The sequence below is a fragment of the Festucalex cinctus genome, chromosome 7 (assembly GCF_051991245.1).
Source record: "Festucalex cinctus isolate MCC-2025b chromosome 7, RoL_Fcin_1.0, whole genome shotgun sequence".
In the NCBI taxonomy this organism is placed as follows: domain Eukaryota; kingdom Metazoa; phylum Chordata; class Actinopteri; order Syngnathiformes; family Syngnathidae; genus Festucalex; species Festucalex cinctus.
Window position 1 is genome coordinate 3,019,992 of NC_135417.1, and position 27,023 is coordinate 3,047,014.

At 39.6% G+C, this 27,023-nt stretch overlaps 2 protein-coding genes across 5 annotated transcripts in view; one reads left to right on the top strand and one right to left on the bottom strand.

The window, feature by feature from the left end:
* Positions 1-27,023, bottom strand: part of adam22 (ADAM metallopeptidase domain 22) — a 57,377-nt gene that overhangs the window by 3,034 nt on the left and 27,320 nt on the right. Inside the window, exons 6-31 of one of the 4 annotated variants that reach the window (XM_077526174.1) lie at positions 26,665-26,734; positions 15,673-15,733; positions 15,522-15,598; positions 15,150-15,224; positions 14,685-14,756; positions 13,848-14,014; positions 13,258-13,342; positions 13,033-13,123; positions 12,822-12,873; positions 10,583-10,682; positions 10,378-10,449; positions 9,161-9,253; positions 9,006-9,086; positions 8,888-8,938; positions 8,281-8,344; positions 8,008-8,113; positions 7,817-7,936; positions 7,573-7,741; positions 6,412-6,523; positions 5,814-5,904; positions 5,617-5,670; positions 4,461-4,661; positions 4,075-4,175; positions 3,933-3,999; positions 2,616-2,705; positions 295-418 (exon numbers count right to left, since the gene is read on the bottom strand). In XM_077526174.1, the coding sequence (XP_077382300.1) occupies positions 295-418; positions 2,616-2,705; positions 3,933-3,999; positions 4,075-4,175; positions 4,461-4,661; positions 5,617-5,670; positions 5,814-5,904; positions 6,412-6,523; positions 7,573-7,741; positions 7,817-7,936; positions 8,008-8,113; positions 8,281-8,344; positions 8,888-8,938; positions 9,006-9,086; positions 9,161-9,253; positions 10,378-10,449; positions 10,583-10,682; positions 12,822-12,873; positions 13,033-13,123; positions 13,258-13,342; positions 13,848-14,014; positions 14,685-14,756; positions 15,150-15,224; positions 15,522-15,598; positions 15,673-15,733; positions 26,665-26,734 (2,446 nt within the window). Of the gene's footprint in view, positions 1-294; positions 419-2,615; positions 2,706-3,932; positions 4,000-4,074; positions 4,176-4,460; positions 4,662-5,615; positions 5,671-5,813; positions 5,905-6,196; positions 6,223-6,411; positions 6,524-7,572; positions 7,742-7,816; positions 7,937-8,007; positions 8,114-8,280; positions 8,345-8,887; positions 8,939-9,005; positions 9,087-9,160; positions 9,254-10,377; positions 10,450-10,582; positions 10,683-12,821; positions 12,874-13,032; positions 13,124-13,257; positions 13,343-13,847; positions 14,015-14,684; positions 14,757-15,149; positions 15,225-15,521; positions 15,599-15,672; positions 15,734-26,664; positions 26,735-27,023 lie in introns of those variants that run through there. The other 3 variants (XM_077526173.1, XM_077526172.1, XR_013284215.1) reach the window with 3 other exon arrangements.
* On the top strand, positions 16,585-22,270 carry cldn12 (claudin 12). Its single transcript, XM_077526192.1, has 3 exons — positions 16,585-16,803; positions 18,116-18,379; positions 19,470-22,270. The coding sequence occupies exons 2-3, from the start codon at positions 18,161-18,163 to the stop codon at positions 20,322-20,324; spliced, it is 1,074 nt and encodes a 357-aa protein (XP_077382318.1). The 5' UTR covers positions 16,585-16,803; positions 18,116-18,160; the 3' UTR covers positions 20,325-22,270.

Sequence of the window (27,023 nt, forward strand, 5' to 3'; positions counted from 1 at the left end):
AACAACATGAGTAGCCCACGGGTCTGTTTTAAAATAGGGGACACTGTGACTTACTAAGAAGAATTAAAGCAGAATAAGAATGTTAACATTTATTTAGTTATTTAAACTTACAGTGTGCATACACATTTCTGAACGTACCAAATATTCTATATTTTGTTAAAAAAAAATAATAGATTGTGTTCACTGGGGCTGTAATTTAGATAGTTATATTTTTGCTTATGATTATCATACCGCCAGAATCGAATGCATTTGTTTTTCTGGTAGACACACAGATAGACAAACAGTGCAACTGACCCTGGCGCTCTGCCTGTTTGCTTTCCGCTGGTCGTCGGGCAGAGGGGGCATGGGGTAAGGGTATCTCCTGCTGGATGCAATGGATCCTGTAGAAGATGTGGGAGACTTGGCGGGAGAAAGGGTCCTGCAGGGAAAAAAAATAAACAACATCAGTTCCAAAATCAAAACCTAGAGTAGTGTTAAGAATCTTTTCATTTATTTATTTATTTTTATGCGGAAGGTTGCCCCTTAAACACTGCCATGGCTCATCAGCAGAAGCGCGCACACATGGCAAATCATCATCAGCTTGTATGGGCAACCTCGGTACATTCAGGCCAGTTCCCAGCACTGTGGCTGCACTCGTGTTCCCTCACATCATGCTTCACACTTTTTTTCTTTTTTTCCCTAGTTCATAGCCTCATCATTCCTCAAGTGTGTGATCCAATGTGAGGAGTGCTGAGTGTGAGGAGGACACCAGAGCAGTGCTGGGAAAAGAGCGAGAGCAGCCTCAGAGGGAGACATGACAAGTCAAGCAGCCACATTGAACCTGAGCCATCGGCCGAGGGGCAAGATGCAGCCTTTATTTGGCTTTGATGTTTAACTGTTTGATCGCCAAAAACGTTGAATGACGTGTGCTAAAATCCTAATGAATGCCGCCATAAACGTTAATTGACGTCAACTATGTATTTTTTTTATTTTTTTTTATTTTGTTTTTTAATCAATGGGCAGTGCAACATCTTGTGCAGCGCTGCCTGGTAAATGGAGTTGTGAAATCCAAAACACTCACTAGCTATGGCCAGCAGATGGCAGCATTATCTCTTTTCAATGGGCTCAAGGTGTATGAAATTACAATGAAACATGACGAATCTGATGAAATAGAACAATTTCAAGAATTTCAAGTGCAGAATATGTACTTTTCACAAAAAGCTTGTTTTCTCCTTGTCTTTTTCTATGTTCACTTATGTCACTCCAATGATTTATTTTCAATGGGGATTACTAAAGAACGGAATAAGGTAGAAACTTACTTTTTTTTTTCCTAATAAAAGAATGGAATCCAATCTTTCATATAGTATTGTATAGGGGTGTGAATTGCCTAGTACCTGACGATTCGATTCGTATCACGATTCACAGGTCACGATTCGATTCGATACCGATTAATCCCGATACGAATTTATAAGTCGATTGTTGCGATTTTTTTTCATTCAAATTTAGAAAATACTAATCAGTAAGCTTGTAGAGTGTAAGATTTATATGAAAATGTATTATTTATTTATCTGAAATTTCAGTCTTATAGAGGTTGTAATCTGTTTCATGTTTGAACAGCATTAAAATAAAATATTAAGGCTTAATGTTCCGTTCATATAACATTCTTCCATGCTCAAGGTGTGAATCCTAACCCGAAGTCAGACGTTTAGTTGAATATTTTTCCATTAAAAATGGAAGTTTAAAAATCGATTCACACACACACACAAAAAAAAAAAAAGGCAATGATGATAAGACATTGAATCGGTAAGACTACCGAATGAACAATTCTGAGCTCTTAAAAAAAAAAATATATATATATATATCGATTTTTTTTTTTTTATCGATTCGAGAATCGCGCGATGTAGTATTGCAATATATCGCCGAATCGATTTTTTTTAACCCCCCTAGTATTGTACAATATTCTATTTGCCTTGAGAAATTTGTGAAAATGCTCAAAATCGGCTGGCACTGTCGGTGTTGTTTTTGGATAATGTTTGGCAGGCAGAGAGTTAAACATTTGCATTCTAAGGGATCACAGTTTAACACTAAAAATACATATTTATGTCTGTAAAGAACAATAGTTTTATTTACATGATGTTTTTTTTTGTAATTAAATTCGAGGGTACTTCATCGCCAGTTACGAACACAAAAAGTGAATGGGAAGCATGCGCCTCTTCTCTGTTGTTATGGAAACAATGTGGTGGCGGGCACAGTGTTCAGAGTGGCGACCTGCTGTTTGTTGGTCAAAGGGGGGCGGGCTCACAGTGACACACACACACTTGACACCACAACGATTAACATGCAGAAAGAGGACATGGAGGAGGCTGAACAGAAAATGTAACATTAACACTCATATTACACATAAATGGACATTTTGGATCAACATAAAAAAGCGACAAGAGCCAGACAAAAAACAAAAACAAAACCTTTATTATTATTTTTTTTTTATGCTTAGCAGCAACCCCTTACTGGATTTATTTATTCATTCATTTCAATTAGCTTGGCCAATCCACAGATGAAAGCAAAGAAAGTGACAAACGGGATGGAAGAGGAGGACGAGGGGTTCGAGACAAGCAGGACACAATCTGAGATAATACCTAAGGAACCGTCCTCGCGTGTTTTTATTCACATCTTCTACCCATTTAGTTACATCATAATAGTCTGTTTTGTCGTGAGGGGTTAAATACCTGTGGGAAGGGGAGGGGGGGGGGGGGGGGGGGGGCGATAGACACAAACAAGGAGAGGAGAGGGAATGAAAGAATGAGAGGATAGAAAAGGAAGGAGAAGAGGAGACATTTTAAGAGAGCAGAGCAGAGACATCCTGAACAGACAGCACGATGCAACTGGACAGTGGATGAACTCCATGGAAGAAGAAGAAAATAATAATAATCACACATACACACACACACGTCACCCTGCATTGTGCATTCCAAGGCTGGGCTGTCATTACATCATTCCATTGTGGCTAACATGCTTGCAATGCAAAGAGACGCACGCTCCTCGTGATGCCAAACAGTCCATGCACACGGTCGTCATCACGGTGCATTCGCAGGCATCCGGTAAATGACAACGCCCGAGACCAAATACGCTCGCAAGGCATTTGATTTAGATGCGCCTACAGTGGACATGAAAAGTCTACACACCCCTGCCAGGTAAAATGAGACCACGATGCATCATTCTAAAACTTTTTCCACCAGTTTGATTTATAATCTGATTTATAATCTGAACTACTCAAGTAAATTAAATACAAATAATAAACACCTGAAATAATCTAGTTGCGCAAGTGTGCACGTGTTGAGAATTAGCCAATCAGATTAAAATCCGTGTTAAATGGAAGTTAGCACACACCTTCCACCTCCCATTAACCCCAAATAAAATTCTGATGTTTCTGTACGTTTGTTTACCTATACATTTAAAAAAAATTAGTATTCAGATTTTATATTGTAATAGTAAGATATTAAAGTAACCATTTAAAACCAGGAATGGGCAAACAATGACAGGTGATAGATTACAGACAAAATCTTTAAAATACTACTAATAATAAAATAATTTTTAGTATTAAAATGTTAATATTCAGCATTTTATTTTAATTGATGAAACAATTATTTAATAAAATACAAAATTTATAATGTAAAATTGTTTAGAAAAATTTTATCCTACTATTTGCAATAAATGAATAAAATCAATATTATATATATTATATTATATATAATATTAAATTAATTTAAAAAAAAATTAGGGAAAAAAAAGAATGAATGTAATAAAAATTATTGGACTTTGTAATGTAAATGCTTGGCGGGCCATTGTTTGCCCATCCCTGATTTACCCTGTCCCACCCGATTTAAAAAAAAAAAAAAATTTTGGGTGCTTCTTTCCGACATCACTGTTCTCACCACCCATCGTGGGTAACTTACTCTGTGGAGTTGGAACGAGCGCGGAACTTCTTTCCTTTCAGTTTCTTGCGATGGCCGCTCATATTTCCTGGTGATGGAAAAAAAAAAAAGCCATCAAGTGTTTGAGTGAGACGACCTTCCGCGGCATTTGTTGAGTTGTTACCTTGCCAAGAGTTGCTTCTTGGCCGCCCGTTTTCACAAATGTCCGAGATGTGTTTGGCATCTGGGATTCTCTCACTCCACGAGTGGGACAGGCCGTTAGATCTACGCAGAATAATTACATTTTTCTTTCAGCTAGATGGCAGAAGCGACAATGAATCTGTGTATCCACCTGTTGCCATTCATACAACAGAATTGTGGCAATAAAAATACTAAGTCATAAATCAGATTACGACAAGTTGTGAAACAATACTTAGAGGTTTGACTGAATAAAAGAAAGGACATGTGACTGACCTGCCAGCCAACAAAGGCGCTGATGATACTGTTTACACACATTGACACACATAACAGCGAGTGAATGAATGAATGAATGATGGCGAGATGGCACACCTGAAGCCAAACAGTGAGATGTTCTGTGTAATGGATGGGATGGAAGGAGTGAAGGACAGGGCGCATATCTGAAGGTGCGACAGACACGCTGACCTCTTCTTGGAACTGCAACCCGAGTTTGTGCTCACGCCGGGCGGCATGTCGCTGTAGAAGGAATCGGCGTCGCTCGGCTTTGTCACGTAATCGCCTGGCGGCATTTGCCTGCGCGTACAACAGACACCCGTCATCTTGATACACCCATCCATCCATTTTCTTGACCGCTTATTCCTCACAAGGATCGCGGGGGGTGCTGGAGCCTATCTCAGCTAGCTCTGGGCAGTAGGTGGGGGACACCCTGGACTGGTTGCCAGCCAATCGCAAATCTTGATATACATGTATACATATGTATACACATGTAGAGATTGAATACAGTGTTCCCTCGCGGTTATTACGTTACAAAAACTACCCGCGATAATGGAAATCTGCATTCATTAAAAAAAATAAAAATAAATCTCATTAATTATGTATATTTTTCGTTTATCATATATGTTTGTTCGTTTTGGAATGATTTTTACTTTATGATTTGAAAATACTTTTTCATTCATCATATGTTCTTTTTTCATTTACATTCATTTTATCCATTTTTTAAAATTTAGTTATTACAGTATACAGCACAATATATATTTTTTTCATTTATTACATTTTTTTTCCGTTTTGGTATGATTTTTAGTTTATTCTGAATAATTTTTCATTCATCATTTATGTTCTTTTTTTTTTTTCATTTACAGTCATTTTTTTTCCCCACATTATTTTTTTAAATTCACTTGTTATACAGCACAGTATATATTTTCTATCTCCGGTATGCAATATCGTGGTGCGACGGGGCAGACATCGTTGGAAAGGTCTCATCGAGACGAATCCGCGAATGCCCGCATGTCCCCAGTCGGACGTAGGGTTTGAGAGATACAGCCGTGCAAAGACAAAATAATAAACAAACCAAGCAGCACAAAAAAAAGCATGCTGTAAAAAAATCTGCAAAGCAGCAAGGTGAACCCGCGATAAATGCGGGAACACTGTATCTGTTTTATTTTTCCCCGACCAGCCTAAAGGACATTTTGACTTTTTTTTTTTTTTTTTTTTGACAGCACATGGTGAATATCACAAATGCGATACAAACCGGCAGAATCTTCGGCGAACCTCCGACTCCACGTAGCATCTCTGCTTGTAGCTCCTGTGAAGAGGCGGACCGTTACGACTGCTGCCAAATTTGTTGCATCATGCCCATGTTTATTATTATCACAGCTCAAAGCCTATGAAATATTGTCCTCCCAATTAGATCGTGCAGGTGCACGTGTAGAGTTTTGTGTCACTCACTTGTAGCACCAGGCCGTCACAGCCAGTATGAGGGCGAGGAAGAGGATGGAGCCGACGATGGCGCTGATGATGATGTTGGTACTGGTGATGCCTGACGCGCAGGGACACAATTGTGTTATTGTCTTTGCAGTTTCAAGCAATTAGATGACAAATAAAACCACACAACCCACACACTTGGCAAGGAGAGTGTCAGCGGAGCAAAAGAGGGCACTACAATCTTCGTTCTTTCTATTCTTAAGGGAGTTGTAGGGTTCCCATTCAAGGTTGACATTGATAACGTCACGTGTTCATTCAGTATATTTGAGTTTGGGATGGTAGGAGGAGGAAGAATCAGGAAATTACAAGCAAAAAACAAAACAAAAAACAACTCAAATAAATCTAACCTCAAGTCACTCCATCAGACATCGGCCTGTTGACAAGGAACGTGTGTAAAAACAAAACGAAGAAAAATAATGAATGGTGATGAACAATGAACAAAAGCATGAAATAATCAGAGCAACAAATGAGGTGTTGTGTTTGAGAAGGACTAAATCAAAGTCAAATGTGGATGAGAGGAAGAGAGTAAGCGAATACATGGGCAAAAAGTGGGGAGCGTTACCTGAAACAGGGGCTGTGGGTCCCACCACCAGATAGCTGAGAGGCGACGTGGAGTTGCAGTCGTCTCCGGCCCAACCCAGGTAACACACGCACTTCAGCTCATTGCTGCACACCTGTACGCGAATGAAATCACGGCGCATAACGCCATCTCAAACCATGTTTTGACACCGATGTGATTCATTAGCCCATTTGTGGCAATTTGCATTGCTGTTAGCATAAATAAAGCTAAACAGACTTTTATTTTCTCTTTCTTTTTCTTGTTTTTGTCATGCTGTTACATAAATATTGATATATAATATAATATAATATAATATAATATAATATAATATAATATAATGTAATATAATATAATATAATGTAGGGCAGATATCACAAGTTTTACTTTTCTGTCGCCATTTCATTTCTATTTTTGTAGAGTGAAAACAAAAATAAATAATCAGGGCTGCCAAAGTCAAAGCATTAATTAATTTATTAATAACAAACAAAAAATATCGCATTAATCATGTATTAATGCCGATTAATCACACTATTAATTTTGACCACAGATTATTATCATTTAGCTTGACGGCAGATGGTTACTTTTAAGGTACCGCAGGTTGTTTGAGCAATAAACATAACTAAGCATTTAATAAATGTTTCCATATGACATTCAGAATATTTGTTCTAGTCAAAATATTGGGGTCATTTTTTTTCCATTTGAAATCATGCAAGTAATTAACTGATTACAAAAAGAGGAGGATGAGAGCGGGCACTTGATGAAAAATGTGGAAGACATCCTTCATAACATTAAATGGCGAAAGAATTAACGCATAACAGGTGCTCTTCAAATTTGGTGGACAAAAAATTCTGCCTTTTCAATGAAGTGATTAATTGTGATTAATCAAAATTCTAAGATGTGATTAATCTGATTAAAAAAAATAATAATTTGACAGCTCAAAAATAAATAATATAATATAAAATAATAAATCAGATAACCCAAATTTTACTTTTTTTCCCCCTTTCAGTTTTTTTTAAGAGTGAAATTAAATAAAAAATAAAAATAATATAATATAATATAATATAATATAATATAATATAATATAATATAATATAATATAATATAATATAATATACCAAATTCACACTGTAACTAGTTGATGATGATCATGTGAGTGTTGATTACCCCGTGTCCCGAGCAGATGCTTTTGTCGGTAGTCCCGGGGCAGGTGCTGAAGTTGAACTGCTGGATGGGGAGACACTTGTGGTTGAAACAGATGCGGTCCGTCCCGCACGCCGTCCCATCCTCCACGTAGCCCAGGTCGGCGTCTCCGTCGATCAGCACGTGAGCGCCACTGACACGCACACACACAGTTTCAACTTGGCCTGCTTTTGTGTTCCGACGGCACGGTTAGCAACCGACTGCGTACCTGCAATCCAGAGAGGCGCTGTGTCTCGCCACTGAGAAGGAGGTCAAGCCTCCCTGCAGTTCCCCCAGTCGAGGGGCAGGTGAGATGTTGGAGCACAGCAGGTACCCGCAGTGAACGTCCCTGAAAACACGGAGGTGTAAATAAGAGTCGAGTGGAGCGCAGGTTAAGAGTCGCACGCGCAGAAAACTTACTGCTTGTTACACTGGATCCACGTGTCTTTGTCCCGCCCACAGTTGCCCTTCTCCGTGCCCTCGATGTTGAGCTTCTCGTAACAGAACTTATCAGCAGCCGTGGCCTCTGGACAATAAAACACAAAGTCAGATTGGGAGTACACCTCATGAACCAAGCATGCGGGAGATTTTGCTGGAGTGCTGAAAGGTTGCAGGTGTGTGTGCGCATGAGAATAGACACTTACATAAAAGACAATAACGCAGAAATATTTACTAGTACTTTATTAGACTTACTCTCTCCCCAAATGTACTTGCACTGTTTGTCTTTAGTTTTGCATCTCCCATTAAAGCAGCGGCCCTAAAAAGGAAAAATAAATATAAAAAAAATGCGCCACATTTACCGTATTTTCCGCACCGCATTATAAGGTGCACCTTCAATGAATGACATATTTTCAAACTTTTTCCATATATAAGGTGCTACAGTCGAGGCTGGGGTTACGTTATGCATCCATTAGATGGTGCTGCGCCATCAACAAAACAGTCAGGTCAATCAAACTTTGTTAATAGATTACAAACCAGCTTTCTGACAACTCCATTCACTCCCAAAATGAATAAACAGCTGTTTTATTATTTTCTCTGAGTAGAAGTATTAGTATTAGCTAGCGATCCAAGATGGCGGGATCTTCTGCACATGCGCGTCACCGATCGTGCAGGGTCACCGATAGCGTCTTGACAGCGAGACCTGTTCCGGCTCAGTATTGATCCATATATACGGCGCACTGAATTATAAGGCGCATGGTCAGCTTTTGAAAAAATTGAAGGCTTTTAGGTGCGCCTTATAGTGCGGAAAATACGGTACATAAATGTTCAAAACAGTTAAGATGTGATAGGACAGTCTCACCTGGTCTTTTTCACACGTGTAACCATCCATCTTATGCACATTTGGTGGACACTGTCAAAAGCAGACGCACCTCATCAACATCTCTGACTTGAGAATCTTCGAGGCTGCTTGTGCTCACCTGGCTGGAGTTTCCTGTGCAGTTTTCAGGAATGTCACAGTCATTGACTGCATCTCGGCACACGACGCCCATGAATTCCATCTGTGGGAGAATGACATCATGATGTACGGTGGGCTACTTCACAAAGATGAGGTTGGGAGTGACTTGCTTCCAACCTGGCAGTTATTGCAGCAGAGTCCGTTGCTACATTTAGAGCCTTGAGTTAGGGTGCACTTTTTACAGCAGTTCTCTCCCTCTCTTGCACACTCCTGGTGAAAGAGAGCAGCTTGTTGATAACTGATTCATTCAAATAGATATTTCATGTAACATTTGATTTTTATAGCATTTCATCAGGCAACCTTGTGGGCAAACTTAAATCATGTATCATGCCTCATTAAGTCTGACACTGTATCATGTTGCTGCTGGGTAATTAGGCCATCACAAAAAACACTAATTATTACAAAGTTAACCTTGTACAGCAGGATGGACAACTGGCGACCCGCACCCCTGGACTCATTCAGATTTTTTATTTATTTTATTTTATTTTTTTCTTCTTTTTGGAGGGAACAAACCTGTTTTTGTAAATGGTAAATGAATACTGGAGGTTTGTCAGTGTTTTTTTTGTTTTTTTTTTTAAAGAAGACTGGGTGTTTTGTTTTTTTAAGAAGACTTTGGGGTGATTAAAAAAATAATAAATAAAACGATATTGTCAATACATTTTTAATAGACATCAATTATACGCAAATTTTCGGCATCCACAGGCCAGCTTGGTCTGGTCCATTTCCCCTGCAAATAGCTGTGTTCCACTGTATTGTTTTAGATGTACAGTAATTGTAGTTTAGTTTTAGTTGTAATACTACAAGTCACCACTAGAAGGCAGACATGGCTTAGCTGTGCTTGCACCTAAGGGCCTATACTACAAAGTAAGTCGTAGGAGTATATATATATATATATATATATATATATATATATATATATATATATTGCGGATTTGGAATTTTGAGTGATTATTGTGGAGAAAAAAAAAATCACAAAATGAGTTCTTGCATTCAAAGTTGTTCAGCTGTTTAGCAGTTTTGTGCCATCCTTAAATGGTTATTTTACTCATGAGAGTCCTTTGCACTTTGGTGTTGAAGACTGGATCTTTTATGCTTACAGTGAGAAATGAATTAAGAAAAATGAAATCTATGAGGATACTATGATGTACGTTAGTGTTAAAAAAAGCAGACATAAGCATATATTTTGTCCATATTTACAATATGCATCTGGTTAGGAAGTGTGTGGTCCTATGTACCCGCCACCCCAGTAATGCTGATGAAAAATGGTGTCATCCTCCATCATTTAATTTGTCTGCACTTCTGCTGTACAGTCAGTCCCATTGCCAGCAACTCACCACTGGACTGCCACAGTCACACTCCTCTCCTGGCTCCACAAAGCCATTACCGCATTCGGGAGGGTCCAGCAGCTTTAAATAAAAGAAGAATAAAAGAAGATCTCCAAGGTTGAAACATTTCATCTCGGATCTTAATATGGATGTAGCATATCCTGTTTTGTGAATCTGAGTGGGGAAACAATACTGTAGCGTATAGAAGACATACTTTGAAGGGCTTGTTGAACAGACAGGTTCCTCCACCACTGTTTAGGAAGTTGTAGTATTCCTCCACGTTGCAGTCGGAGAACCTCTTGGGCAGGTAGAAGCTGTTCAGCACAACAACAGCATACATGGGTCCATACCATAAATGTCATCATTGTCAGAGGAATACTCACAGCTGAGAGGAGATTCCTTTCTACGACTCGTATGGAGAGATAATTACAGAACTGGGAGCAAAACTTGTGGTATTCAATTGATTCCATGATGCATGCATTAGTTTGTCAGAGTAACGAACTTAAATGGATGCAATTTGAACAGTTATTGAATATCCCTTCCATAAGCTACGTGGTTTTCATCAATACTCAGAAGAACGGCATCAACAGAATTCTGCACCACTGGGACATCTCGAGTACTTTATCACATTTGCTTTCATCTAATGGCCACTGTACTAGAACTCGCTAATATCTCAGCCGGAGATCATTGTTGGTGTAAGTACAATATATTATGCGTCCTCCTCTAATTGCAACACAGGCAATATCAAATTTGACAGGACCTATAATTTGACTCAAAAATAGGGAAACAAAAAAAAAACAATCATCCATGAAACTTGTCACTCTCTCACACACACACACAGACACATTCATACTCATACACACGCAGTAGATGAACCTGTGAAAACAGAACACTGAGAGGAGTTAGGCTGTTCAGACATGCAGGCGCTGTGGAGTAAAAAAGAAGCTGGCGTCAATGGACATGGCTGAGCTCGCTCAGAGAATACATTGAAGTGTCTGAAATACCACTGAGTCGATTTGAGAGGGCGCAGGGGACAGATGACAGAGTGCTCGCTCTGTCACATGACCTCTTCACATGACCAGTTGGGTGTTATTTATGATGAGACTGACATTGCAGACAGTATCAATCGACAACACGTGGACGAGACAAGAAATGGAAAAGATGAGAGGACCAATGTCAAGCTACCTAATGTACAGTATTTCCACAAATAGTGGCTCAACTGCTTTGAGATGCAAGCTGTCATTCGATTTTTTTGCTTTGACTTGCAGGCAAATTTTTTTAGCATATGTTACATTACAAGATTTTATTTTTCTATCTCTACCTGTGCGGCGTAAACAAATGGTAGCAACACAACTAGACAGACAATACAACAAACTCTGTATGTCTGTATTACACTGCCCCCAAGTGGCCAAGGTGCATACACCCGAAGGAGCAGCCTAATCTCCATTGAATTGAAGAAAAAATGGTTTACAGTAATTCTTTACATAATATTTTATAATATAATTTCTTTATGTCGTTACAATGTACACTATTATAAAGCGCTCAATGACTTAGTGGGTCACGGTGTCTCAAGGGACAGCCACTATTTGAGGAAATACAGAAAAAAAATTAAAGCTAAACTGACTGGCTACCGAATTTAGCTCAAAGAGAAGACATATACAGTCAGGCCACATCATTAGGTACACCTGCACAAGCTAATGAGATCCATGACAAAGTAAAAAAATAAAATAAAATCCTGCCTAACAAAAATAAGTCAGATCAGTTTTGATTAACACGGCTAGAGAAGTATTCTTTTAACAATATTGGGTGTTTTGTAATATAATGCGTTTCTACACTTTAATAAGCCTATTGTTGAATTAATACCTTTGTGACAGCATCATTCACAACTGAGTCATGTATAGGCAGGATATTTATATTGCATCTCATATAAGATTAGGTATCCCTAATGAAGTGTCCACTCAATGTAGAATACAATAACATAGATGAGCGCTTTCAACAAGATGATGCCAAATACAGTCGGTATAGACTCAAAGGCGCATCAGACTGTATTTGTTCACATCATTTGAACAAACAAGACGTTTGGTTGTGATGACTGACAACCATTCCGCCCACGGCCGCGGGTCAGAAGAGCACAAGCAATGTTCTAGCCAGGCTTCTGCTCACCTGCTGTCCCATTTGGGATAGAGGGGAAGCGCAAGAAATATTTAAGAGGGGGTAGTGACATCACACAGAATCACAACATGACACACAAAGTTACATGTTTTTGTTTGACATAACATTATGAAAGAACACTAAATACTGTCGTTAAATACTGCAGCAACAAGATGAGACTAGAGAGAATAGTTGGGCTGACACCTACTGGTGGGTTCTCTAATTGCAGAACTATCGAGTTTTTTTTTTTTTTTTTTTTTTTTTTTTACTTTTAGTTTGTCTTCATGAACATTTTTTCTTACCCAACATCGTCCATGATGCAGCCTGTCCAACGGTCGTCACACTTGCACTCTCCTGTAGAAAAAAAACAAAAAACAAAAACAAAAAAACATACAATGAGAAGCAGTAACGTCATCAACATATCTTAAATGAGAAAACAGGTTTCATACACAGTATATATATCAGAACTTCAGCAGGGTTTTATAAGTGATGGATCGAAGTGGGACAATGTACCATTAAGGATCCTCTTCTTATCAGAGAAGATGCCAATGTTCTGCCCCAGGGACTGAGCCAGCGTTATGGCCATCTCATCTGTTTTTCCATACTGATAAAGGGAGACAAATGGACAACAATGACTCAAAGATTGGATTACTCTGACCACAGAACTCCAAAGCTCACTCCGGAGTTGAGAGAAATGAACATTGCAATCGGATGCACTGAGTTCCAACTTCAGGTTACCTCATTGACACCTCCCCCTTTGGTGAGGGAGCAAACTCCTCCCATGTAGGAAGCGCCGCCCCAGCTGCTGTGAAAACGGTTCCCTCTGATAAGAGAAATGTTGAATAAAAACAAAATAAAAATCACTAAATAATGAGCATCAATCACAGCTTGAATTTATTTTTATTTCAAATCCATTGAGATGGAGTAAAAATCATTCAAACTGGACCTAAGGCAAGATTTCTACGTATTACCACCTGGAAAACGACTGAATGTAGAGATGATTGTTAATTAGTAGGAAAATGACATACTTTGGGGGTTTTCGGTACAGAGAAAGTCAATTTTTTATCTTAGTGTTTGTGACTAAAACAATTCGCCCAAACCCTAACAACTTAGCAAAATATGTTCTTTGTAGTCACATCACAGTGTAAAACCAATAAACCCATTTTAAGAATTTAGCAGAATTTTATCCAAAAAGTACTAATCGGAACTAATCTCCATATTTTGGGGCTTATTAAAAAATATATTTGTATAACAATGCAACATTACATTTTCTATTTTTTTTTATGCCATTGTCCAAATGATTTGATAATAATAACAGGGGCACTCACGAGAAGAGGTGTACAGAGTCACATCGCTCCTTGATGAAATCTTTGCGGTACTTCATGAACTCCCTCAGGGTCACCATGGGGTCGTCGTCAATGTTGAATTTGTTATCGGCGGACCACGTCTCCATGGCGACCAGCACGATGCGGGTATTGAGCTGTTCCTTGAAAATCTGAAGGGGACATTTTAAAGGTTTGCGTTTCTTTTTTTCTTTTTCTTTTTTGTCCAGCGAGAGTTTACACAAAACCAGGATATTGAAGAATTATTATTTTTTCTTATATGGTCCTCGGAGGGCCAAAATATGATGATGCGGGATGATGTCTTTTTCGAACAGCTCAGCTGAGGTTTTCTTTGTTTTTCACAACTGCATTGCAGGCCAGATCAAATGCTTGCGTGGGCGGTACATGGCCCACCGTCTCCAAGTTCACTGCTGCAGTTTTATGAGTTGTCACTTGAAGGCAAAACTGTGATTGAAGCTATGGAAAGAAATTCTACACTCACGTGGAAATCGATGTGAGCTTTCCAAAGACGATCCGCTTCATATGATCTTTTGCAAGGGCGAAACAAAAAAGCTCGACCTTTTCCCCGCCTGAGCTCGACGAAGCGATCGGCTTACAGCCGTGACCCGCTCGCATTTCCATAACGAAGCACGCAAACGAATGATCCGACAGTGACATTCATGCTACGGCGGCCTCCTCGAGCGGAGTACTCATGAGTGCCTGCTTAATGGCTGTTTACAATGGAGAGAGTGAGGTTGTTTAAATGAGAAATCAGCGTGATGCGTGCTCAGCAGGAAGTGCTTGTGGCGAGCTTTCCGAGAGGAGGATCAATATGATTCTTACCATGTCAGCCATATTGACCACTGACTTTGCATAGTTATTGGTGTGGCCAACGGAGAGGCGATGCTTCTTGTACTGGGAAGGGAGAACGAGAGGAAACATGACTGGAAAAAATCATCCTGCACAAATTAAATTCTAAATATTTCATTCTAAATGTATTTACGTCATCATTTGTTTTGCATTGCAAAGTCAAATGTCTTCTCAATAAGTACAACTTGGAGTTCAACCAAAATTAATCTGGAAAAATATGTCTTAAATGTCAAATAAATGCCACTAGGTGACAGTATTGGTGTGCAGAGCATCAAACAAATGACTCCACTTCATTATTTCCTATGGGCAGAATTTTTGTTGATATCATAACAACTTTGAACAGTAAGCCATTATCACGGAAGGGCTATAACTTTACACTGTGTATGAAAAAAAAGTTAAATAAATCAGACCGCAAGCAAGCATGTAGATATCACTTACCATTAAATGGTCATTGATGACCATCAGCTCAATGTATTTGATCTCATCTTCCACACTTCGTGACATGTGCGGAGCCTGGAAAGAATTCACAAGTTGATGAAGTGAACAAAAGCCCGGCAACACCTTATCAAATCACTACTGATAAAACATTTTTTGGCTACATAAAGGTTGTTCTCCTCCCTCCAAAAAAACAGATGAGAGCATCCAAGAAATGATGATGACGATGACGCATGATGTAAATATTTCATGGAGGGGAAGAGGAGGAATGTGAAGAGCTGCTGAGTGTGAGGAAACTGTTCTCCTTTTAGTTTTGTAAACAGAAACAACACTTAATTGGGATACTGACTAATTAGCTAATTAGATTATTTATACCTGTCTCTTCTTCCTCTTGTGGACATGTCTTGATCCAGGAAATGGGGGACTGGGAAAGGGTGGTTCGGCAAGGTTACCTTAAAAGAGGTGATTGTTACCAGTGGCTACATTTAAAATCAATTATTCATTAATTGTCGGCGCTCAATCTTACCACTGAGGAGGTCATGAAGTCCATCCGGTCCTCCAGTTTTGTATATCAAATGGACGTCACTCTGAAAGATAGAAAATCAGAACAGTTATTGATACTACTGTCATTTATAATCCATCCAGGAGGCCTATCCAAGCTAACTTTGGGCGAAAGATGAGGTTACCCTGGACTGGTCGCCAGCCAATGGCAAGGCACATGCAGACAAACAACCATTCACAGTCATATTGACCCCAAAGGACAATTTAGAGTAATCAACCAAACGTGTTTTTGGAATGTGGGGGGGGGGGAAGCTGGAGAAGGCTACCTGCAGAAAACCCTCGCTATCATGAGAGTAACTTAACACCGCACAGGAAAGCCCAAACCTCAGGACTCTGAGGCACACATGCTAACCATTAGTACACCATGCTTTCTTTTCTTTTTTTTAAACTTTAATCTACTTAGTGAAAATCCCTTAACTTTTGCCAAAACAAAGGCAAAGAATCGCAATTGCAGTCTGCAAATAGCATGTTTAATGACAACCGTAAAGTGGTTTAGAGGCAAGGTGAACATTTACTAGCTTTTTTTTTTAAATACTGTTTTTACAGTACTCTCCTGGCCTTGAATCAATTTAACAACTTCAAATTGAGTCAATTAGCTGGAAGAGAGAACTTTGTTTATCCCACGTCTGTGCCCATTGACCATGAATAGCTGTTTTTATTGACTTCCATTTGAGTTGTATCTTTGTATGTATTTTTTAGCCATCAAATGAACCCCTGGACTTTATACATGAAACATGGATGCGAGACAAGGTTAAATTAACAACATAAGGCAAGTCATGTCCCTTTACTCTCCACAACAAAACGGACAGTTTTCACATCAGGGAGTCATCCACTTTCATTTACATCAGGCACTTAGCGAGATGACGTATTACGTCGCAGACGACTTGTCAACCGTCGTTGTCAAGCGCCTGCGAGACACTAGTTTGGGGAAACTCCTCCCTCGTAGTACCGAACATCCTGTTTACGCCTCGAATGCTAATGCTAGCTACTCGACTTCAAGTGCGCTCTCTGATCTATCTGCTTTGCTTTTCAAAATGAGCCGATGTGACATGCCGCAACCTTCGAGGTAAACACCACCTGGCCCCTGGAGATCAAGGTACGAGCAAGAGTTGTTCTGACGCACCTCACTGTCGATCGCGACCGTGTGTACCATCGGAGATGTTGAAAAGAGTTCAACAGATTCAACAGGTTGCTGCGGTGCTAACTTGTTAGCAAGCGGACGGACGCGAGCGTCAACTTACAGATGAGGAAGTCAAGTCTTTAAAATTAGACCACTTATGAATTATTAATAATAAGACTGATATATTAGCGAAACTTTGCCACACAAATTTACGTGCCTACTAAACTCAACGTAGCCATCAGCTTGCCACGCGGCTAAGATGCATGCAAAGCACTGATGCTGACTTATTATTATTATTATTATTATTATTATTATTATGAAATGTCATTTCCACGTGGCCATGTGCGACGTTCTGTATTCACAAATGTAAAATTGATAAAAACAAACCTATAATTTGTGTCTTTCTGAAAGTTGTTTGAGTTGGCACCGGCTTTTAGATCAAAAATGGAAGAACTTTGATTTTTTTTTTTTTTTTAACTGAGACAAACATTCATATTCATACTATATTAGGTAGTGGTACAAACAAAACCTTAGTCTTTGTAAAATCAGTTTCTCCATCTAATAATTCGTTCTCGTTTCTTCTAATACATTTACATATAATTAGCCAGTTGTTTAATAACACATTTTGAAAATGTTACATGTTGCAAAACTTAATATTTCTATTTAATTATTTACCTTTAATCTACATTTTATGCAACAAATATAACAGGACTGGGGTCATACGTTATCAAGAAGATGAAAAACAAGTTGACACATTCCTTATCGGCTACTTGCTGTCAAATAAAATTGCAGCCATAGTTCTTGTAAGCATATTCAATTGTGTTTTGTTCAGTTGGTCCTGGTGCACTTTTCCCAGCAGCCTCCACCACAGAGTCCTTGTTACTGTTTGCTAATGAAATGAGAGCATTGTCTCGGGGGCGCTTGATATTAGGTCAACTATACTGCAGTGAATAGGAATACAAGAGGGGGGCACAAAGTTAGGTCAGTCTGTGCCTTACTTCATTAGTGTTATTTTCCCATCAGGTGATCTAGGGCAAGGCAATCAGTTGATTTTATAAATTAATTCAAGTTTATTTCTCTGGAGTTTTTGAAACCGTGTCCCACTGACATGCACTGCTTCCACTAACAATGTGGGTGAAATAGAGCGGTTTACAAAAGCACAATCAGTGATGCCGTTTTTTTCTTTCTCCCTGTTACTGAATCCTATTGAGTGTTTTTTAAAAGTGATTTGAATTCCTACAAAGAAACAGACAACAGGAGCAGAATCATAATCATATTTCTTCAACAGACATTTTTTTTTCCCCTTGGCGGCAACACCTCTCAAACAACCACAATGTCGTGCCGGGACATCCACGCCACCAACGCCTTCGCCTTCATCATCGCCTTTGTGTCAGTGACCGGCTTGACCGTGGCAGCGTTAGTCCCTCAGTGGCGCGTAACCCGACTGGTCACCTTCAATCGCAACGCCAAGAACATCAGCGTATACGACGGGCTGTGGACCAAGTGCGTCAAGCAGGATGGCTATTCAGGATGTTACTTCTATGACGCGGAGGTACGCCTCTCGGTTTCTGTCAGTGGACTCTTTTATAGAGTGTTAAAATGACTGTAGAATTTGTATCATTACCGTCTTGCCTTAGGTGAGTCTATTTGTTGATAAATGTGGCAATTAGTATCAGAACAGCACATCTACAATTGGCAACACACGCTACCATCGCTAGTTAAACCATATTGTCAACCTTCGACATAGCCACTAAAGCCCTTCGAATTGCTTTATGGAACAAATGGTAAGTCAATAATTCAAAAGCACATTTATACAAGAACTGCTGATGCGGTAACTGATGCCAAGTCACTTAACACGTAAACAGCCAGTCAATGCTACACTCTCATTCACTGACACCCACATCACTCACCAGGCTAAGCCCCGCCTTTGTAACGGGATGTAATGACAAGGGCAATATTGTGATATTAAAACTGCCACAATATCGTCGTCGTCGTCATGTTCACAATATTTAAAAGGAACACATCTGTTAAAAAAAAAAAAAAGTCAGGTTGATTTCCATTTCTGCAGTTCTAGCACCCTCTAGTGGCTAGTTTATTAGTGCAATTTCATTTTCATTCGGGATGTTTTGGCCTTCTATGTTTAAAATCTATGCTAATTGTCAGATGAAGGGGAATCTAATTTGCTTGTGAAGCGATCAATGTGTGCTTGCATTAGCAAGTAAGTGCCTCAATATTGTTATTAGAGATTCTAGGTGGTTTATATGCATTGCTGTTATGTACAAAAGCACAATATTGTGCTTTTTCTAGTATGTTTTTTTTTCTTTTCTTTTCAATATTGTGATCTTTTTTAAATATCGCCAACCCCCCACAATATCGTGATAATTATCGTGATAATATCGTATCGTGATATTTGGATATCGTTACATCCCTAATATATACTAAAGTAGAATATGAGGATGGCGACCCGAAGTGGACAAAAATAAGACCTGCTTCCACATTGTGACTAATAAAATTGATTTATATCCAATTACTCAATAAATTGATGGGAGAATCTGTAAAATACAGGAAAAAATAGCCACTTTTGTAGTAGTAAATCTAGCAACCAAAGTGCTAATTTGGCATCAATGGTCTCATGTTTACAGTGGTACTCCAAAGTGGACCAGCTGGACCTGAGGCTGCTGCAGTTCTGCGTGCCGGCAGGCCTGACTTTTGGCTCTGTGGCCTTGCTGCTGTGCATGGCCGGCATGTGCAAAACCTGCTGCTGCTCTGACAAGCCCGACCCAGACATCAAGCGCATCCGCTTCTTGGTGAACAGCGCCGGCTGTCACCTGGTGGCGGGCGCGTTCCTCTTCCTGGGCGGCGCCGTCGCCATCGCGCCCTCCGTGTGGTTCCTGTTCGGCACCAAAGAGCTGAACAAGAAATACGGCAAGCTTTTCTCGGACGGCTTTGCTCCGTACGTGGCCATCGGCTGTTCCGGGGCGATGATGCTGGCCGCCCTGCTCATGTTCATGTGGTACTGCATGTGTAAGAAGTTGCCCTCGCCCTTTTGGTTGCCCCTTTCTAACTCGGCATCCAGCCAGCCGCTCACGGCCAACGGATTCCAGGCGTCGCCTGTTTATGCGCCTCAGGCATTCCCTCCCACGGTGATCGACACGCAGCAATACGTGCCAGTGCAGGGCTACATGCAGAGCGTGGCTGCCCCTGCGCCACCGCAAGTGTACATGTCACAGATTTCTGCTCCCGATGGTTACGGCTCAGAGGTGGGAGCGGCACAGGCCTACAGCTACACGCCATCTCAGACCTACGCGCCATCTCAGACCTACGCACCCTCTCAGACCTACGCACCCTCTCAAAGCTACGCGCCCTCTCAAAGCTACGCGCCATCTCAGAGTTACGCGCCCTCACAGAGTTACGCAGCCGGCTACGCTGGCCGCCGTTATTCCACCCGCTCTCGGATGTCTGGCATTGAGATTGACATTCCTGTGGTGACGCAATAAGAAATGTCCTTGCAGATCAAAGGAATATTATTACTCTTTGAGAGGTTGCCCTCGAATTAATGTTATTACTCTGTAAGAGGTTGATTAAATTGCTGATCATGGAAGTGAGCGCCTGTGAAGAGTTCTGGACGTATTTTGTGATATGAAGGAAAAATGGACAAAGAGTCGCAGGGCACATAGCTGTGTCTTCGAACTAGAGCTGGACAATTTTGAAAAACAATCTAATTGCATTTTTTCCTCTCAATATTGCAATTGCAATTTAATATGTGATTATTTTTCAAGGTCCCTTTTCAACAGAAGCAAAAAAAAAGCTATAACAATAAACTCAGATTTGTTATAAACGCTTACACTAAAAGGCAAACATGAGTTAATATGAGAGTTTATCTGCTTCTATTAGAGTTAACTTACTAACTACTTTGAGTTGCAGCCTTTTAAGCACACTCTTATGACAATGTCGCAAATTCTATCAAACAAGTGTGGCATGAAGAAAATCAGAAAATCATAATGCAAACAAATATATGGCCTTATCACTTCAACTTGTGCCTACAAAAACTACGGTAATACACTGAAAACCACCTGCCAACTATTTATTGGTTTCCAGTGTAACCTCCACAGTCAGACACCCTAAAAGTGGTACGATTTGGAATTAAACTCAAATTTTTGGAAGAATACAGTGGTACCTTGACTTAAGGAGATTTTTATTTTTTGCTTTGACTATGAGCAAAAAAGCTGTTTATTGTCAAACTAAGGATGAAACAAAGGGATTTAAACTTAGCACAACACATTACATTACTTTAAAAGTCCACTTAATACTACATACACACTCAATGCCGACCACCATAGACAGACTAACTAATAGCATCACCTGTGCTGGTGTAAATGCTTATGAAATTGTTTTGAACACAAACAGTGCAACAACACGTGGATGGTCAATACAGTCGCCTAATAACAGTGCAGCTTACTTTGTCAGTTGTGAAAGTTGTCTTTGTTTTTGTCTGTATGACTGTAATATACTGCCCCCTGGTGGCCAAGGCTCACACATAAGGGGTTCTAAAAGCTGGAACTGATTAATGGCATTTCCATTTACTTTAATGGGAAAAGATGATTTAAGATAAGAGTGTTTTAAGTTATGAGTGTGGTTGCAGAATAAACTCATAAATCACATCACCACTGTATGCTCAAAGATCAAATGAAATCAAACCACTATTATGTGACATTGCATATTTTGTGAGACTTGAGCATACTTGGCATCATCACAGTGAGTAACTTGAGCAATTTGTTTGGCAGAATTTTTACGCCGAATGCCATTCCTGACAACCCACCCATTTGTTTCCGTCTCCATCTTGGCGTGGGACAGGCAGTGGCTGAGTAGTTCCCCCCTTATTTTTATTTTTTTTACACTTTTATTTGACCTGGGAAGTTCCACGATTGGTCATGATTCCATCGAACAGATATTTATTTTTCTTTGGAAGCCTTTTACACTGGATGCCAACTTTTCTTCTGTTACATTGAATGTTCAATTCACAGAAAGATGAAGGTGCTCGTCATCACTACTAAAATTCTTAGAATAGACTTATTTTGTCTTTTTGTGTAACATGAATGGCTGTTCATGTGATATTGAAGAGCAATGCACTAATTGTGAGTACTAATGTTGAGTACATACAGTGCCAGATGCCTTTGTTACTTTTTAGTGTTCTGTAATGTTATTGTATGAATGCTGAGCTGAAAATCTAACTGTAGATGTTCGACTTCAAATGTGGAAGCAGTAGCTTTATGAAGTTTTAAAACATTCCTAAATGGATTTTGTTTATGTATTTCTTTTTATAGTGACTATATGAGCACAATAGAGCATTTGTATTGACATGTCATTTTATTTTGTTATACACTGAAGTCAATGTTTTTCTACACTCACTTTTTTTCCTATTAAACACAAACCGTCCTTGTGATTGTCTGATGTATCTTTATTCCAAACATTCTCAATTTGTTAAGAGCTGAAAATGTTCATTTTTGTGTTGAAACTGCATTAATACCGAAAGCTATTTCTAAATTGGTTACATTGACGGGACAACATAGAAATACAGTATCCTACACTCCACTGCAAATTACAATAATGACTAACCGTAACAAAAGTAAACAACGCCTCATCTTGAATGGATTTCATTTGACTGCTCGGGTATCCCTAATGAATTGTCCGGTGGGTGTACATGACTGTCAATCAAACATTGTTTTGCCCTTGTGAGCTGACAATAATGAAGTCCCTGATGTTTGGCCTGCTCTATGATCTGATAGGAATCAATCTCCGTACACAGTCTCGAGGGAGGTGAACATCGGGCGATTAAGCTCTTACTTAAAATGCAGCTTTTCGCTCCCTGGTGTTTAGTCTCATCTTTGAAGTGAAGCGAGCATGTTAAATGAAGCAGCCGGCAGCATAAAGCGCTGTAGCGTGCCTCTTTGATAGCACCTCTTTTTTAAATGTTTGTCGACTTCACTAGCTGATGATTAATAAGGGTTTGTCGAAGAAGTGCAGCACATGCATTATACTGTGGACTGACCGCTGTCTTCTTTGTCTTGGCCAACGAGAAGCACATACGCAGCCTCCAGACTCTGCGGGGTGTGCGCAATGGATGGGGATTAAGGCTCAAAACACAGATGGCTTTTCATATGTTGTTGGGCCGGAAAGAAACGGGGGCGGAGCCTGGGTTGCCACGGGTGACAGCATCTCGCTGAAGATGCAGACTGCTGGCTGGCTGGCTCATGAATATAATGCAACGAGGTGTAGCATGCGTGAATAGACCACGGGAGACCTCCCCTCAATCTTATCATCCAATCATCTTTAAAAAAAAAAATCCACTTGGCACTTGAAGTACTTTCTAGTCACAACCTGCCACCATCATTCCCCACCCCCTTGAAAAAAAAAAAAAAAAAAAAAAAAAAATCCACCATAGCACCAGCGCAAGAAACAGATTTCCATCCCCCACATCCATCCTCTTTTATCCACACTACAGGTCACCTAACGTGCTTTGTCAAGAAAAGTGAATATCACCTCACATTTCACAACATTCAAATGTGTCGTTTCAACATTGCAAGCACTAATTGACTGTATACTCACTAATCAAAGGACAAATTGATTCAAATTATATTTGTAATAACTATATTTTCACAAATAGTGACCTGGGTTGTTTATTTACTCAAGTGCAGATGAGGAAAGCCGTCCATTTAGGATATATAGGCATTATCCAAGCAATCACGTCTCAAACCATCATTCCCTATTGAAATGAATGGGAACGCAACTAATGCGTTTTGCATTGTTTGTTAGCATTAGGCTAGCCGCTAAACGGGTGCTTGTACGTCAATGCTATGTGGTTGTTCTAACTACACATGTAATTTTCTTTGTTTTATGTTTAGTTTGAGAGTAAACAGATACTGGGAGTTGCAATAAATCACTTGAAGCCTAATTGTTCACCGTCTGTTGAGTGTGTTCCCACCACACACGGCCTGTATCTCAATTTTTTGGCGGGGCTGAATGACAGCTGGCGTCTTCAAAAACAAAACAAAACAGGCCACTCCTTTTTTAAGACATCACGACAAACTGGAATTAAAAACGTAACAAAACAGACTACAAAATTATGGAATCAAAAACATGAAGAACATCCAGAGTCATCCGATCCTAAAAATTAAATGTAGTAAACTGAGCAAAAAAAGAGAAAAAGACACTGGTATAAAAGTTTCCTCTTTCTTGCTCTTCTCAGCAAATTTTCCGGCAAAAAAGTGACTTCAAGGGTTTTTGAGAAAATCTTTAGAAACTTAAGCCAATCTACCATTCTCATCATTTTGTCTATTTCAGCTGACCAGCTGCAAGGGGGTCTGCTCAGATGTTCTCTGAGGCGCAGTTGAGCATGCAGAATTGTCATTAAATAGATAAATAAATAAGAACATTTGGTATTTTGTGCTTGCGCATGCCAGCAGCATCTTCGCTCACAACATGCGGCCACCCGTGGGAACACCTGGCAACGTGCACCTGCAGCTTAACTGCTGGCTAATGTGCTTTAATGGTGCGCAAGCATGTTGACGTTTCGACGCTGGAAAATTCAATATATAAAGTGACATCAGCAGCTTTTTTTGCGGACGTGCTAACGTCTCCGCCGTGGCGGCAGAGGAGGGGGTGAAAAAAAGGGCAGATGGATTTACCATATGGCCGACACACGCCTCCTCTGGGCTGTGATTTTGACTTTGACTTGAAAGCACATCGCAAGCGTCAGGTTGGTGGCGCATCACCGACTCACAGCTTCCACATTCGCCGACGATACTGACGGAAAGTGATGTGTGACTCCGACGGCATGAACAAGAACAAAGCTCAAAAGCTTTTAGAGCAGGCGTGTGGAAACTAAAACGGGGCCCGACAGGGCATCTGTGCATTTCTAAAAACAAATCAGACCTCCGAGGAACTGCTACTCTAATTTACTAATTGACTATGTGAGTCACTGTGGTGTCAGTCCACCCCCCAGAATCGGAATGGTACCTCTCATCTGTTTGTCATCCTCCATGAAACAGGAAGAAATCTGTTAACTAACAAACAGACGGACAACCAATCATTTATAGAATACTTAAGCAGTTTTTTTTTCTTGTATTAACCGTTTTGCTTTGGTGCAGGTATGCACGTACACTTTTATATTTTAGTATAGCCCGGCTAAAATGACAAATATAAAGGTACAGTAAGTACATAAGTAGTAGGGATGTAACGATAAGCGCAATATCGTGATATTGTGATAATAAAACTGCCACAATATCGTCGTCGTTATGTTCAAGATATTTAAATGCAACACATCTGTTAAAAAAAAAAGTCGGTTGATTTCCATTTGTGCAGTTCTAGCGCCCTCTCATGGCTAGTTTTTTTTAGTGCAATTAAATTTTCATTAGGGATGTTTTGGCCCTTCTATGTGTTCTACACTAATTGTCAGATGAAGGGGAACGTAATATGCCTGTGAAGCAAGTCTAAGTGGAGGAATATGTGCATTCACAACATAACATAAAAATAACATAATAATAATAATAAAACATAATATTAGTAATAACATAACATTGCTGTTATGTACAAAAGCACAATATTGTGCTTTTTTTTTTTTTACAATATTGTAACCTTTTGTAAATATCACTAACCTTCCAACAATATTGTGATAATTATTGTATCGTGAGCTTCATATCGTGATAATATATTGTGATGTTTGAAGCTTAATGAACCACTTGTGATATTTTTTTACTCCTCTAGATGGCACCCTTGATTTAAAGATGCAGTGGAAATGTAATCAACTTCTATTACAGCAGCCTTTATATTTAAACCAAGAGCACCATCAAAAATATCACAAGTGTTTCATAATATAGCCCGAAACACTTCAGAATTCATCCTGATGCTTTTGTTAGCAGTCACATCATCAATAAATGCAAAGGAATCAGTATTGGCAGCCATACTGAGGTAATAGATCCATAAAAATATACAGTAATTTCATTTCAAATCCACACCAGCAGTTGAGCAAATAAAAGGCCTGCCAATTCTTTGCGGAAACAAATAGATTACATTTTGCATGACGCGGTACAATGTCATCAAATTCTTGCTTATGTGAAGAAGAGGAACGACGAGGTTTAAGATAGAGAATATCTCTACAGAAAATTTTAACTCACTTTCTGATCTCTTGAATTACGTCTCTAGCAAATATTGGAGAGGAGGATGTTTCTCTCTTTCTGCATTCAACTCTATGATGTACAATCTAATCTACATGTATTTTTTTCTTATAGTCGCGTTCATCGCCGCTTGTCCTTCCACAGCGTTTCATTTGCGGCCTTTATCTCTCGACCTTGAGCGTTTTGTAGCGCAGCCATTAAATCTGTCAGATGGGCCAAGTGTGGACATCAGCACGAGCCAAAGCCCTTTTACCTCTTTTATCTCGTCTCCTTTTTGCTTATTAACAGTAGAAACACACTCACATCTCCTGGACATTTTAATTAGAGCGGACACAAAGTCACACACACACACACACACACACAAAATCTGAGTCTCAAAGCGTCTCGAGGCAATCTTAGATCTGTCCTCTCCTTTCGACCATAATGCCTTTAATCGTTATTATCTAATTAGCGAAAGGCTTCTTTGTAACTGAGCACATTGCTTTGTCCACAGTTTGCCGGACGATTGGTAATGTCTCACGTGTGGGTGTGTAAGTGACTTTTGTCTCGTGATCCTCACCGGACAACAGCTGACCTCGGTTTCAATCCCGTAATCCCATTCAACATCCCATCCCAGGGCATATTATTCATCATTGCATCTGTGAAAAAATGAGAAAACACTTACATGGTTACCGCCGGCGCCCTCTCCTCCAGGTTCAATCAGATACGTGTGATTGCCATCGAAAAACATGCCGCTGAAAGAGGAAAGGGAGAAAACGTGACGTGACACAAATAGCTTTTTGTATTCATCACTTCAAGGGATAAAAGCGGCTCGTTACACCGCGTTCCAAATTATTATGCTAATGATGTTTTTCTCTGATTTCTTTTTTTTTTTAAACAAATGATCTATGCAAATGCCACTCGGGATAATTTTCAAGTTAACTGTTCGAGAATCATTTAAATATTTTTAAACAAACCCTGTAATGATAATAAGAGTATTTTTTTTTCAAAAATATTTTTTTTTGTAAAAATGCACTGTTCCAA